The 14,631-nt window shown below is 52.2% G+C and overlaps 1 protein-coding gene across 14 annotated transcripts in view; it reads left to right on the forward strand.

The window, feature by feature from the left end:
• ATP11A (ATPase phospholipid transporting 11A) overlaps window positions 1–14,631 on the forward strand; it is a 187,573-nt gene that overhangs the window by 165,944 nt on the left and 6,998 nt on the right. For 8 of the 14 annotated variants that reach the window (XR_012426599.1, XM_005586272.5, XM_005586273.5 and 5 more), the window contains exons 24-28: window positions 547–674; window positions 2,864–2,999; window positions 6,835–6,900; window positions 8,069–8,172; window positions 10,271–10,436. Coding sequence is in view for 11 of the 14 variants with exons in the window: in XM_005586272.5 (XP_005586329.2) it covers window positions 547–674; window positions 2,864–2,999; window positions 6,835–6,900; window positions 8,069–8,172; window positions 10,271–10,436 (600 nt within the window). In the remaining 3 variants the exon portion in view is untranslated. Of the gene's footprint in view, window positions 1–546; window positions 675–2,863; window positions 3,000–6,834; window positions 6,901–8,068; window positions 8,173–10,270; window positions 10,437–12,739; window positions 12,959–14,631 lie in introns of those variants that run through there. The other 6 variants (XR_012426601.1, XR_012426600.1, XM_065533014.2 and 3 more) reach the window with 2 other exon arrangements.

Genomic DNA, 14,631 nt, shown 5'->3' on the forward strand with positions numbered 1-14,631 from the left:
GCTGGGTATCCTGACACCACTGCAAGAATTAACTCCAACTCGAGGTCCTTGTGGACATGGGCCACCCCGGTGCCTGGCACGTTAACGTGTACAGTGTGCCCATAGGGGAAGAAGACAGTTCCCATCCAGGAGGGGTGAAGGACTCCCCGGGCACCTGCCCTAGATGGACGCCTCCTTCTGTCACTCGTGTGCTCAGTGGTTGGCGGGCCAACTGCCTTCATGTGAAGTGACTGGGACCAGAGTCACTGAAGCTTGAAGATGGCAATCAGAATTGCAAATGTTTTCTATGACTTTTTTCCTTTTTTTTTTTTTTTCTTGAAGTTTGTGCTGATAGAATGGGATGAGTCAGTGTTAGGCTTTTGGCCAGCTGTGACTTTCATCCTGAAATCACAGTTGATCTCACAGACCCTAGTTTATATCGTTAAGCTTTGAAAAGTGCTCTGATCTTTCTAGGCATTTCAGAAAGAAAATATATTTAATCAAAAGATCCAGAAAGTTTGTAACAATGCACTGAGGCGCCACTTCCTTGTGTCTTTCCTCTTACAGACTTTGTACGACACCGCGTATCTGACCCTCTACAACATCAGCTTCACCTCCCTCCCCATCCTCCTGTACAGCCTCATGGAGCAGCATATTGGCATCGACGTGCTTAAGAGAGACCCGACCCTGTACAGGTACCATCCTCCACACAGCCTCCCCTGAGAGCACAGAGAATAACCAGGCAGCACTCTGGCAGTTCTTCCAGTAGCCACCTGGCAGACCCCAGTTAAGGGCCAGAAACATTCAGCATCTACTGATACTCTTGCCTGGTCAGGAGCTTCTTTAAACTGGAAGCAACATAGTTCAAAGGGAGACTCTTTAAGCCTTGCTGGATGGTTTACGCTGCATTTGGAACATCTGTGTGGAGCCAGTTTGCACTTTCCTGTGCTTTCTAACAGTCCTAAGGGAGCCGGGGTACCAGCGTCTTCCTCGTTGTGACTCCAGGGAGTCTGTGGCCTAAGTTACCCTTTAAAACCATGTGTGTTCCATTCAGTGAGAAAAAAGAAAAATTAACAGCTCTGCTTTCAGGGTGTCTTTTCTCCCAAAAAGTTATATTTTTTTTAATAATATGGAAGAGATATTTTTCTGCTATTTCAGAAATGCCCCCCAAGGTCTCTGGAAGATTCAGTATGTTACTGTTTTCCATGGTCTTTTAAATTGTATTAGTCCGTTTTCATCCTGCTGTGAAGACATGCCTGAGACTGGGTAATTTATGAAGGAAGGAGGTTGAGTGGACTCACAGTTCCACACGGCTGGGGAGAGGCCTCACAGTCATGGCGGAAGGTGAATGAGGAGCAAAGTCACGTCTTACGTGGTGGCAGACGAGAGGGCGTGTGCAGGGGAACTTTCCTTTATAAAACCATCAGATCTCGTGAGACTTAGACACTATCATGAGAGCAGCATGGGAAAAAACCGCCCCCATGACTCAACCACCTCCCACCAGGTCCCTCCCACAACAGGTGGGGGTCATGGGAGCTACAATTCAAGATGAGATTTGGGTGGGGACACAGCCAAACCCTATCATAAATTAGAATTTTGTTTTTCAGATAATTTTACATCCATATGCAGTTGTAAGAAATAATATAGATTTAGATTATATTAAGAATAGATTCCGGCCGGGCGCGGTGGCTCACGCCTGTAATCCTAGCACTTTGGGAGGCCAAGAGGGGCGGATCACGAGGTCAGGAGATCGAGACCATCCTGGCTAACACGGTGAAACCCCATCTCTACTAAAAATACAAAAAATTACCCGGGCGTGGTGACGGGCACCTGTAGTCCCAGCTATTCGGGAGGCTGAGGCAGGAGAATGCCATGAACCCAGGAGGCGGAGCTTGCAGTGAGTTGAGATCCGGCCACTGCACTCCAGCCTGGGTGACAGAGCGAGACTTCTGTCTCAAAAAAAAAAGAAATAATAGATTCCGTGGACCCTGATCCCATGTCTCTCAGTGGTGATATGCAAGAAACTGCAGTCCAGCATCACATCCAATGTGTTGATGTTGATGCCATTCTCCTGTTCCCTTATTCAGATCACGCAGCTTTCCCTGTGCTCATGTACGTGTGTGTACATGACACCTGTCTGTGTGTGTTCAGTTCTATGCAATCTTCTCACATGCGTGGTTCCTGCATCTACCACCACAGCCAAGACCACGCGCTTCCCTGCCCAGGATGCTGCAGGAATCCGTGCATCAGCCTCGCTGCCCTCATCAGAATATTTAGCCATTCTATGGGATCTTGATGGCTTGGACCCAAAAATAATCACTGTAGGTGATTAAGGACGACGATAAAAAATTTGTTGTACGTCTTTAATAATTGGGAATAAATCTGAGAAAACGGGAGAGGATATACCGTTCTAGACATGTATCCAGAAGGAATCCTGCAAATTCTATCTTATTGAACAGGCGTAAGGTGTCACGTCAGGCGTAAGGTGTCACATCAACTGTAAGGTGTCACATCAGGCGTAAGGTGTCACGTCAGGTGTAAGGTGTCACAAGCTCAGTGAATGTCAGGTGTGTGCCTTGTGTTCCGTGTTCGTTACTTTCAGAAGCAACAGCGCATGGCTTGCATCTCTCTGCCTATGACGATATTGCAGTGAATATGAGAGAAAGAATCTAAGCAAAAGTTAGCCAAGGACATGAATGGGTAGTAAAATGCTGGTTGTGACGGACATGCCGCATTTGTGGCCAGAGCACAAACCTCGTGTTTACCGGCCACACACATCTTATCCCATGAAGACAACGTCCAGGGACGGCCACCCCGGAGCCCGGGGGCGGCGCCGAGCCCTGATTCTCGAGGACACACGCTGTGCACTTTTCTCCTCACATAGGGACGTCGCCAAGAATGCCCTGCTGCGCTGGCGAGTGTTCATCTACTGGACGCTCCTGGGACTGTTTGACGCACTGGTGTTCTTCTTTGGTGCTTATTTCATGTTTGAAAATACAACTGTGACGAGCAACGGGCAGGTCAGTACGGAGCTCGAGCGCGCCGACTCAGCTGCTCGGGAATAAACCCTCCCAAGCCTGTATGATGATTTTGTCAAAGCAGTAATTCAGTGCAGCCCGCGCAGCTTCCCAACGGGGTCGATCGCCACATGCACGTCGCTCCGGGTCGCATTATCTGAGTGCTCAGTGTCACTGGAAGGAAATGTCCTACTGAGGTTTTTTGTTTTTTTGTTTTGTTGTTGTTGAGACAGAGTCTCGCTCTGTCGCCCAGGCTGGAGTGCAGTGGCCGGATCTCGGCTCACTGCAAGCTCCGCGTCCTGGGTTCATGCCATTCTCCTGCCTCAGCCTCCCGAGTAGCTGGGACTACAGGCGCCCGCTGCCTCGCCCGGCTAATTCTTTTGTATTTTTAGTAGAGACGGGGTTTCACCGTGTTAGCCAGGATGGTCTCGATCTCCTGACCTCGTGATCCATCCGCCTCAGCCTCCCAAAGTGCTGGGATTACAGGCGTGAGCCACCCTGCCCGGCTGGCCTGCTGAGGTTTTCAGACTTTATCTCTGTAGGTTACAGTTCACCATCAGCTCATTACTTAGTGGTAGAATTACACAATTTAGACATTGCGTTGTTTTTGGGTTTTATTTTTTGAAACGGAGTCTCGCTCTGTTGCCCAGGCTGGAGTGCAGTGGCGCGATCTTGGCTCACTGCAAGCTCTGCCTCCCAGGTTCACACCATTCTCCTGCCTCAGCCTCCCAAGTAGCTGGGACCACAGGCACCCGCCACCACACCCGGCTAATTTTTTTGTATTTTTAGTAGAGATGGGGTTTCACCGTGTTAGCCAGGATGATCTCGATCTCCTGACCTCATGATCCACCCATGTTGGCCTCTCAAAGTGCTGGGATTACAGGCATGAGCCACCGCACCCGGCCTAGACATTGCATTTTTAATATGAGAATGAATTCCACGTTGAGCCCGTGTTAGATTTCCCCGAGCACCGTACTTAAGTCTGCTTCTTTTGCAATGAAGAGATTTGTAGTTTTCTAGTGAACATTTAGTCTCTGGTTGGTTGCCTAATCCCTGGGGGTTTGTTTTATTTGTATCTTGCTTTTTTTCTTTTTGCCACTGGCTTCCCTTCCCACCCTCAGATAATGACTACCAACACACACGTGGTAAGACAATCGTGGGTTTGTCGTTTCTCTGTGTTTTTGGAGTGCATTACAAATGAAATATTTCTCGAAAATATTTTCAAACGTGACTTCCTGTGTGCTTTGTCGGTGGAAACGCTGTTAGCCGCTGCTGCCCCACGCACCCCGGAGCTAGCTCTGTGTTAGAAGGGGCGTGTGCCCCACGCACCCCGGAGCTAGCTCTGTGTTAGAAGGGGCGTGTGCCCCACGCACCCCGGAGCTAGCTCTGTGTTAGAAGGGGCCTGTGCCCCACGCACCCCGGAGCTAGCTCTGTGTTAGAAGGGGGAGTGTGCCCCACGCACCCCGGAGCTAGCTCTGTGTTAGAAGGGGGCGTGTGCCCCACACACCCAGGAGCTAGCTCTGTGTTAGAAGGGGCGTGTGCCCCACGCACCCAGGAGCTAGCTCTGTGTTAGAAGGGGCGTGTGCCTCCTGACACACATCCTTGCTGTGTTGCCTCGGTTTCCATGTCAGGGTGGCCCATTGAGTCAGGGATGTTTTCTGAATTGACTGGATTGATGGGAGCTTCCCTCGACTTTAAATTAAAAGCAGCACAGGCGTGTGTGGGAGGCCTGGTGGGGCCCCGTGCTATCTGAGAGAGCCGCGCCAGCCGCTGAGTAGATGTCAGAGACCATCCCTGCTTAAAGGCCGCAGGTCTTTAGCCGCACAAGCAAACACCAGCGCTGACCTCGGAGAAAGTCTCTCTTCAGCAGCCCCTTCTGGGTGACTTCTAAACAGAAATCGGCTTTGTTCCCGGTTTAGCCTGACCTCTCTCTCCATGTGTGTTTGTCCCTCAGACTGCTGGGTTCAAACACAGACGTCCCTCTGCGTGTCCTGTGCACTGTCTACCTGCTTTAGTCATTTTCACTTCTCATTACTAAACTCTGCTGTTATCCTTCGTCATCACTTAAATCCGTTTTTACCAGGTCGATCTTGAGAATCCATTCAAATGTTATTTCACTGTTTTAAAAGCTTTAGGTTTTTTAGAATTTATTCTTTGTCTTAGTTTATTTTAATTGAATAATTCCCGAATGCCACCAGGCCATGAATGTCATCATGTTGATTCTTTTGTATCTTTTATGAGATTTTCCTCCGGGTCGGGCTTACGTAAGCATCTTGTGTAGCCCTTAAAAAGAACTAAGACGTAGTGTCCTGAGCTCTGAGACTCCAGGCTCCTGGCAGCCTGCCGTGGCGATAGCAAGTCCCCTTTTTCCCGCACTTGATTTTCCAGTTTTCTCTCACAAACGTCGTCCTGGTTCACTATAACCATCCTTTTCAGCTGGACGTTCAGATCACGTGAAAGCTGAGGAAGGAGCAGTTCGGACAGATCAGACACCCTGTGCAGGGTCAGTTCCCGAGGGGCAGGGCCTGGGTCACACACAGACGTCCAGCATCAGACTTCATGGTGTTGCCTGGTGCGGCCTCTGGGTTGTTGTAATTCTGAATTTCAGCATGAATGTGAAGGTGCCTCCCAAGAGCCCCTGGAGGTGGACTTCAGGGGCGAGGACACTGGTGCTACTGTCCTAGGAGGGCTGCTGGCTGTGCTCCTAAATGAGGTGCTGGCAGTGCAATGCCAGGGGCTTCCTGGCAGGGACTCTGCAGCGTCTCTACCTTGTTGGACCCCTGGAACCCTGACGTGTCCCTGGTCAGCTGTACCTGGTGGTCAGTGGGCACTGTGGCTCTGCTGCCTTTCCTGGAATCTGAGGGTTTCCACAGGCTCCCGTTTCCTGGTCTCTTCTGGCTGTACCCTCCAGCCCCCGGCTACATCCTGGAAGGTACCCTGAGCCCCACAGAACCCGCACTTACCCCCAGCGTGATGCCAGCACTCACGGAACTTGGGGGTAGTCCTAGCGGCTGACAGCCCTCTTGGTCCTTGCATAGCAATTTGGGGTTGGGGTGCTCACCCCTGAGAATTTTCCCTTCCAACGAGGATACTCCCAACAGGGTTACAGTCCAGAGGCCCTCTGGGATTGATGGTTCACGGGTGAGAGCTACTTTGTTTTAAAGACCTAAATTATTCTAAAGGAATGTCTATAGATCCTGTGTGGCATGGGAGGAGCAATAGAATTACGGACGTCTTTTTCAAAAGTTCACCAGTGGAGCATTTTCTGCACTGACATCGTAAGCCATAGTAACTTCTTATTTTGATGCCACAAATGAGATGCGAAGACAACAGTTACTTGTTGAACAGCAGGATATTCCTAGGTGAACGGTTAAAAGCTTGGAATGTGCTTTGATAGACTTTGATACGTAAAACACAGAACAGAAAAAGGAGGTTCGCGTGTACCCGAGTTTGCATTACGAATTTTTAAATGCCAGCTGTGCGGGAATTTCTGTGCTCAGTTTGAGACATTGGGACCGACGTTCGTTGTGACCGAGAGCGTTGAGCAGGGCCAGTGTCAAGAGCGGGCAGAAAGTTGCAGGCAGACAGGCTCGGAGCCCATCACCGCGCCAGGGAACTGGTGGTGGGAGAGGCAGCCGGGAAACGGGGACGTCCTGCCGTGCTCTGGGGGGCTGCTGCATCTTCTGTTATGTGATAATAAGAAAATTCAGTGCTTACATCTTTGGGGTTTGAAGTGTTGGCACGCAAGAAAAATGAGGTGTATTTTCTAAAGCTCTTGATTTGAAAGAGAAAAAAAGTACATAAAAACGAGATGACTTGGACTGTTTTCCCCAAACAGATATTTGGAAACTGGACATTTGGGACACTGGTATTCACTGTGATGGTGTTCACAGTCACACTAAAGGTAAGTGGTCTCACGCTTACGTTCCTCCTCCAGCCACAGTGAACCCCTGCAGGGTAGGCCTCACCCGCTCTGAGCTCTCTGAATTGTAACTCCGTACCCAGGCTGGAAGCCACTCTGCACCCAGCCCAGGCCGGCTCCTGGGGCACCCTGGGCATCCTCATCTTGCTGTTTAGACAGTAATGCACAGACTCAGTACACCCCGCGTGCAGACCCCAGAGCGACAAAGGTAACCTCGGGAGCGAGCTGCTTCTTCGTGAAAGAATTCAGAAAGAGTTCAGGCTAGAATTCTTTTCAGTGGCAGGTAGCCCTCCCCGGCAGTGCCATCAAAATACATTTGAATTGAAACAAATTAATGTATTTTGGAAAATTTTACTCTTTTTAAAGTCCAGTGAAGTTCTGTACAGACTATTATCATTATGAAATCTCAAAACCTATCAGACTGAGTCTTAAAAAGTGATACCAAAACATTCCTAAGGTGATTTTCTTAGATAGTGATATAAACAACACCTGACTCTAAAGTAACTTTCTGGCCAGGCACAGTGGCTCACGCCCGTAATCCCAGCACTGTGGGAGGCCAAGGTGGTGGATCACCTGAGGTCAGCAGTTCGAGACCAGCCTGGCCAACATGCCAAAACCCCGTCTGTACTAAAAACACAAAAAGTAGCTGGGCGTGGTGGCAGGCACCTGTAATCCCGGCTACTTGGGAGGTTGAGGCAGGAGAATCACTTGAACCTGGGAGGTGGAGGTTGCAGTGAGCAGAGATCACACCACTGCACTCCAGCCTGGGCGACAGAGGGAGACTCTGTCTCAAAAAAAAAAGAAGTAACTTTCTTAGGTAGTGACATAAAGAACACCTTAATCTGAATGACTTTCTTCGGTGGTGATATAAACAACACCTTGGTCTATGGCCCCCATGCCGCCATCTGGGAAGTGCATCCATGGCTCCCTTCCCCAGGACCCGGGGCTCTGGCGTCCCCACGTTCTTCCTCTCCACGGGCAGTGTGAGGTGTGCCTTTGTGTTCCGGAGCATTTTTGTGTGGGCATTGGGTCGTCACTGCTGGGTCTGTGTTTGGTTTAGTCTTTCATCAGCCCCTGGCTCTCTGTCCTGCCCGTCACGATCATTCTGACTGCTCGGGTGACACCGTTAACTGCCCTTTTTTCCTTTTAGCTTGCGTTAGACACACACTACTGGACTTGGATCAACCATTTTGTCATCTGGGGGTCGCTGCTGTTCTACGTCGTCTTTTCGCTCCTCTGGGGAGGAGTGATCTGGTAAATATCTATAAGTAGCTGATAATCTGATAAATATCACGTGATTGTTATTACCTTAATAGTCCTGCACTATTTTTTTAATCAAGGATTGAAGACACATTTTCCGTGCAGCCTCGTTGGTTGGGGCCAGTGTTTGTTGAACACCTGCTGTGTGCTGGGCGTCATGTGGGGTCCTGGGATACAGTCGGGGCCAGACACGGGGGAGTCCCTGCTCCTGTGACTTGCACCCTCAGGGGAGAGAGACACTAACTGATAACAGCTTGTGACGAGTTATATGGAGGAACAGACCAGGATTCTCTACCAGGGGACCTATGTCAGATTAAAAGGCCAGAGATGACTTCTCAGAAAGTCATCTGAAACCTAGAAGAACACCATCATCACAGCAAGTCCCAGCTGGTAACTGCCTCCCACAACGAAGCACCCGCCAAGCATTGGACAGGTCCTGTCTCACTCTATCCTCACGCCCCACAGCAAGATGGGGCCCAGGCATGGTGAGGCTGGACCTTGCCCGCAGCAGCCTGACTCCTGGGGGAGCCTCTGGTTCCGGGGAGCAGCAGCAGGCACGCAGTCCCGGGTGGGAGGAGGTCCTCGGTGAGTGGGAGCCGTGGCCAGCGGACAGGGCCCGGACCAGGCTGCAGAGCAGGCAGGGTGGCCTCCTGGACCGCCGGCTGTGAGGATCCTGGCTTGAGGCTGTCATGGTCAGTCAAGCCATTGGAGGGCTGTGGGCAGAGCACAGCAGAGTTGGGTGGCTCTTTTAAAAACCCCACGGTGGCTGCATGTTGAGCTGGTGAGAGCGATATAGGCAGGGTGGTCAGAGACTGTTGCCATAAGCCAGGAAAGTACGCAGGGTGGTGGGCCCAGGACCAGGTCCCAATCTCAGCCCCAGCGCAGCAGCCTCTGCCACAGCCCTCTGCAGACCTGGGGTCAGTCGCCGGCCTAGGGAAAGCCGGCGACCTTCTCGGGATCCCTCAGGGCCCCTGACCTGGGCGGGATTCTCAGCTCAGGAAGTGTCCCTCCCGATTACCTCGTTCAGCCAGCGGCCCCTGGTGGCCCCAGGTTGCATTACACAGTCCCAGAGATGAGCGCCGAGCTTCGAGGATTTCAGTCACCCTGCCAGCCCCAGAGAACCCTGCTTGGCTCTAGAGAGCCCAGCCCAGCTCCCGAGAGCCCGGCCATTCTAGCAGCCCTGAAGGCCGTGGCTCTGTAAGAGGAAGATTCCGTCCCAAAACCTCTCTGACCAGCTCCTGGGCTTTGGAACCGAGGAGCCACAGCCCATCAGCCTTGGTAGAACCATGGCCTCCACATTGTTTCCTAAAACATTGACCCCGTGTCTCTGATGTGCTGGGAGCTCACTGTGTCACCCCCACTTGGTGATGAGACCTCATCCTCCTGCCCACCACCAGCACCTCGGGGGTGCCTCCAGCCCCGTCCCAGGCCTGCCAGCAGCTCCACGTCCCTCCCGTTACTCACCACGCCCTGCTCCCGTTTCCCTCCTGTTGTCCACACGCCAGTGTCACTGTGCTTCCTGGAGGTGGGGCCCTGTCTCTGTGTCTCTACCACCGTCCATAGTGCCTGGGATGTGAAAGGCGATCAGGAAACTACCAGAAGGCACGTGTAGACGTGGACCTGTGGACTCAGGCTGGCTGTGGGTCACCAGTCCCTGCGTCCTTGCCAGCCTCCCTCATGGAGCTGACACAGACATCTTTGAGTTATCCTCTTTCTTGGGAGAGAAGTCATTGCTTGCTCCGTATTGACGACCGGTGCTTGGCACGTCCTTCCCATCCGAGACTTCAAGATAGAAAAAATCCCTATTTCGATCCCTTTTTTTTTGCTTCTGTGAAACCGAACTTCAGAGACTTCTGTTTCCCTTTGAGATGACGTCATAGAATTCCTTCTCCCGTCCCTGTTACCCCAGCATTACCGGGAGGTTCCACGTTCATTTTTTATATGATAAACTCAGAGCAGGCTCCGTGGCTTGCCAAGCGACTCTCTCTGACAAAAGTGTGAACTCCCGGAACAAACGCCCTCTCCAGTGCGGAGAGAGGCTGGCCCCAGGGAGCACGTGCCTCACCAGCGGCTTCTCTTCCCTGCCCCTCAGGCCATTCCTCAACTACCAGAGGATGTACTACGTGTTCATCCAGATGCTGTCCAGCGGGCCCGCCTGGCTGGCCATCGTGCTTCTGGTGACCATCAGCCTCCTGCCCGACGTCCTCAAGAAAGTCCTGTGCCGGCAGCTGTGGCCAACAGCAACGGAGAGAGTCCAGGTACGGAGCGTCCCAGCCGGGGCAGGGGTGCTTCAGGGCCCTGGCGTCAGGACTAGGAAATGACCACTTTGAAAGATAGTGTGAAAGGTTTGGATTTCATAAAACGTGATCAGTTCAGGTATCGCTAATGAGTTTCTTAATGATACATGATTTTAAACATCAGGTAAATTTGAGATGACTGATGTTTAATTTTATGTTTTAACCTAAACATTCAGATTAAACAGTAATCTGAAATAAGACACAAATAAGAGAAAAAAGACTAATACAAAAGGCAAATTATTTCATGTAAATGCAACCCTGTTTTAAAATTAATCATTACTTTAAAAGGTTAAATTACGTAATTTTTAAGGATGGTAAATTTGGCTGGAAACGGTAGCATCTGTATCAGGAAATGCTGGTATTGGTGGAGCTGCTTATTTTCCACATTCCCAAGTTTTAGCCACAAGCAGAATTCTGGGTCTGGGGAAGACATGACGATACCGAGTGCCCCCTCAGGTGCAGAGGGTTCGGCGGGTGTGAGGACTTGGCCTCCGGCCCCCCGTCCTTCTCAGCAGCTGGGCTCTGACTTCAAGCTCAACCCCAAGTCAGAGGCAGTGACCACGTCCCCTACTCTGCAGTCAGAGGCAGTGACCACGTCCCCTGCTCTGCTGCTTTACCGGGAAACCTGCCTGTCCTCGGAGGGCCGCTGCACCTGTCACAGTCCCTCGGGACTCTGTTAACAATGCGGGTTTTCAAGTTTCATCCCTGAAATTTCTAATCACTCATGAGGTGGGGCCCTGGACTGGGCAGTGCTGAAGCCTGGTGGGGACACAAGGGGTGGGAGACCCCCGGCGGTGGCCGCTCCTTCAGGGCGTGAGGGCCGCCCGGATGGACACAGCGGTGCAGTTGGGAGGAAGACGGGAAGCGAGGGGGCCCGGGGCCCCAGCCCTGACTCACTCAGGCAGCTCAGACACTTGGGGGCTGGTTCCCAGCAGTGCTGCCGTGCTGGGAGGGAAAACAGGTCACCCTCCCTTAAGGGGCACAGCCCCCCCCACCACCCACCTCTAACAATCAGAATGGGACCCTGGCTTGAGAGCTTTCTTGGGACGTTGGTGCCGATGTAAAATGTTGAAACCAGTGCCGCCAGTCCCCGGCACTCCCTCCTTCATGCCTCCTGCCACAGTTTGTAAAAAGGAGCGAGCAAAACTCGTGGTGAAGAGACCCCACTCAGCGTAGTGAAAACGTCCACACACAGCTCCACTGACTCGGGGACCACAGGCAGGAGAAACGCAGCAGAACCTGCATGTCAGCTGCTGTGTGCACGGAGGGGAGCCAGTGGGAGCAGGAGCCAGGGCCCAGGTTGAGACTCCACGGCCCCCAGTGCTTCAGGGGAAAGTCGTTGCCGCCAAGCAGCCACTGCCCAGCCCTGCCTGTGGCCCGAGAAGCAGCTGTCTAGTGGTACTTTTCTGTAAGCACAGTCCTTGGTTCCTGAGCCCTTTAGCCGTGCAGTTCCACAGCGGGCACACGTGTTCATGACAGGGCTCTGTGCATGGAACACGTGTTCATAACCACATCCCATTCATGGGGACATGGCAGACACGCATGTCACAAGGACACAAGGCACAGAGGAGACAGCAGAGCTGTGGGTCTGACCCTGAGAGAGAACAGGTCCAGCTTGGGGGTGTTTCCTGGGCCCCCAGCTGTGGCCACAGTGGTGTGGCTTGAGATTTACGAGAGTCTCGGACGCACCTGGCCCCTGGGTGCGTGTGGCTGCAGAGGTGCCTGAGCAGGCAGGAGTTGAACGCGGGGGGTCAGGAGGGCCTGTCCCCGCAGGAGTCTGGGCTCTTCCATGACAGTGTGCATGCAGCCTCGAGTCGGGGCTGCCGAGGGCCACGCCCCCAGACGCGTCTGACCACAGGCCCTCTGCTCTGCGGCACATCTCCAGGATGGGCGGGTCTCGGGGCACTTTGGGAATGCCAGTGAGGACCCTCCCCGTCCCACCCTTTGTTCGGAAGCCCCTGTTATGCTGTGGGTCTCTGCGTCCCACAAAAGCCTCGGCAACCCTTATGAACAGCCACACAGTGGGACCTGCAGAAGGCATAAAGCAGGGAGTGGGAGGGGCTGGCGGGTCATGGCAGGGGGCACCAGTGTCCACCTAGAGTGGCCAGAAGAACGTGCACATGGTGGCGAGCCTCTGACTAACTCAGCTCTGTCTGTTGTTTCTCTTTCCTTCCTGTTTCCTTCCATCTTCCGACCACTTTGCCTAAATCCCTACACCTTGTTCACACACCCCTCTGTGCGTGGCCGCTGACCTCGGAACTCAGACTAAGAGCCAGTGCCTTTCTGTCGAGCAGTCAACCATCTTTATGCTTTCTCAGACTTCCAGCAGCCTGAGTTTCTGATGGAACAAGGTGATGCTCCTCTGCCTTCCGCACGCTTGGGATGGTAGACGCGGGGCAGCAGGGCCATGCCTGTCACCAGAGCCCCGAGTCCACGCGCTCCGACGCAGTGTCCGCCAGGCGCTGGGCACAGCAGCCCCACGTCAGGAAGCCCCACCACCCACTTACACCTTCACATACACAGACCGATCGTGAGCTGTGCTTTCCATCAGTCACAGTTAACCAGGGTTTCTCCCTCAGCGTCCAGGCAGCCTCAGAACCCACCTGTGAGGGTTCAGACACAGCTGACAGCACAGAGCCGGCCACATGATCCCTCACACAGGTGTCAGAGAGGTTCCTGTGCAGGAATCCTAAGCAGGAAGGTATGAGAGTTTGCAATTCACAGGTCATCCAGGCCCTGAGCTCACATACCCTGCCCTCCGCAGCCTGTAGAGTGTGGATCCTCCCTCACGCACCCACTTCTGTGCCCATTCTGCAGCTGGAAAGACTGACGACAGCTAGGATAACACGGTTTGCTCAGGACCCACGCACATTTCAGAAAAGGGGAGCCAGGCTGAGCCACACAACTGGAGACAAAGGGGACAGAAGTGTTTGGTGTCAGATGTTCGACCAAATTCTCTTTTTACTGTTTTTTGAATGAAGACCTCTTTGAAAGCTTTCTGTTAATAATATGCTTTAAAAATGATGGCCCTGGCCTTTCTGGGCAGCGTAGAGGCATTCACATGCCACTTTCCTGCGGTGGCATCCGTGGTCAGAGCCGGGATTGCAGGGGCCTGCGTGCTGTCCTGAAGTCACGTTCTGTCTTTCAGCCGTGTGCTCCGGCACCAAATCCCGCATTCACGCATGCCTCCAAATTAATGGTGCTCTGAAAATGCATGTTTGGTATTTTACTGTTTTACCAAATGCAGCCTAGAAAAATGCCCGGAGCAGAAAGGGCTTTTTTTCCCTTTAATAACATCATCTTCTATATATTTTAAACACCATTTTTAGCTGACAAAATGGTCCTTTTTTAAGTCTAAGCAATTAATAGGAATCAAAATTTTTCTAATTTAGTGTCATCAGAATTTGTTAGATTAAATTGCAGAATTTCATCTCACCATTTCTATACTTGAAAACATTAGGGATGAAATTATTAGGAACACTTTAATAACTCATAGGAGGTCCTTAAGAAACTAATTAAATCATGCCAACTCTAGGCTAAAAATATGCATTCTAACTATTGATGTGGTTTGTTGAGAGCTGATTTGCCTCCGAACGTGCAGAAGCTGAGCCCGGCTACATAGAGACGGCCGCACAGAGGTTCGTTCTCCTGCCGCCTACGAGGCCTCGGGCCCTGGCGTGACCCCCGCAGGCAGGGCCGGTGTCCGCACCTGAACACAAAGCGCCTGCAGCCAGCACGTGCCCGGCACACACAGGAACACACCGTGGTGCTGAGACCACCTGCGTTCTGCAAAACTTTGGAGGAGTAAACATGTCACTAGTCCTCACGTGGGGCATATTTTACTTCCAGTGGATGGTTTTCTTTTCATCTGTTCCTATGGAAAAGAAAAGCATCACGGGCCTGACGTATATATACGTGCGATTCGCACACATATGTCTGTGCTGGCATCTCCGCGTATCTGCATGCAGTTCGCCTCTCCATCCCTGTCCCCGGGACGGGTGGCAGCCTCATCCTTTGTTTCCTGCTGCTCCTCACCTGGGCGTTTGCCCATTCGGACCTGCAGTTCTGCAATTCCAAGCCCGCAGTTCTTCAGCTCCCACGCTTCCCTTATTCCTTGAATAAGGCTGGGCTACGAGATCTCAGTGCTCTGTGAGCA

Source organism: Macaca fascicularis, chromosome 17, assembly GCF_037993035.2.
Source record: "Macaca fascicularis isolate 582-1 chromosome 17, T2T-MFA8v1.1".
Classification (NCBI taxonomy): domain Eukaryota; kingdom Metazoa; phylum Chordata; class Mammalia; order Primates; family Cercopithecidae; genus Macaca; species Macaca fascicularis.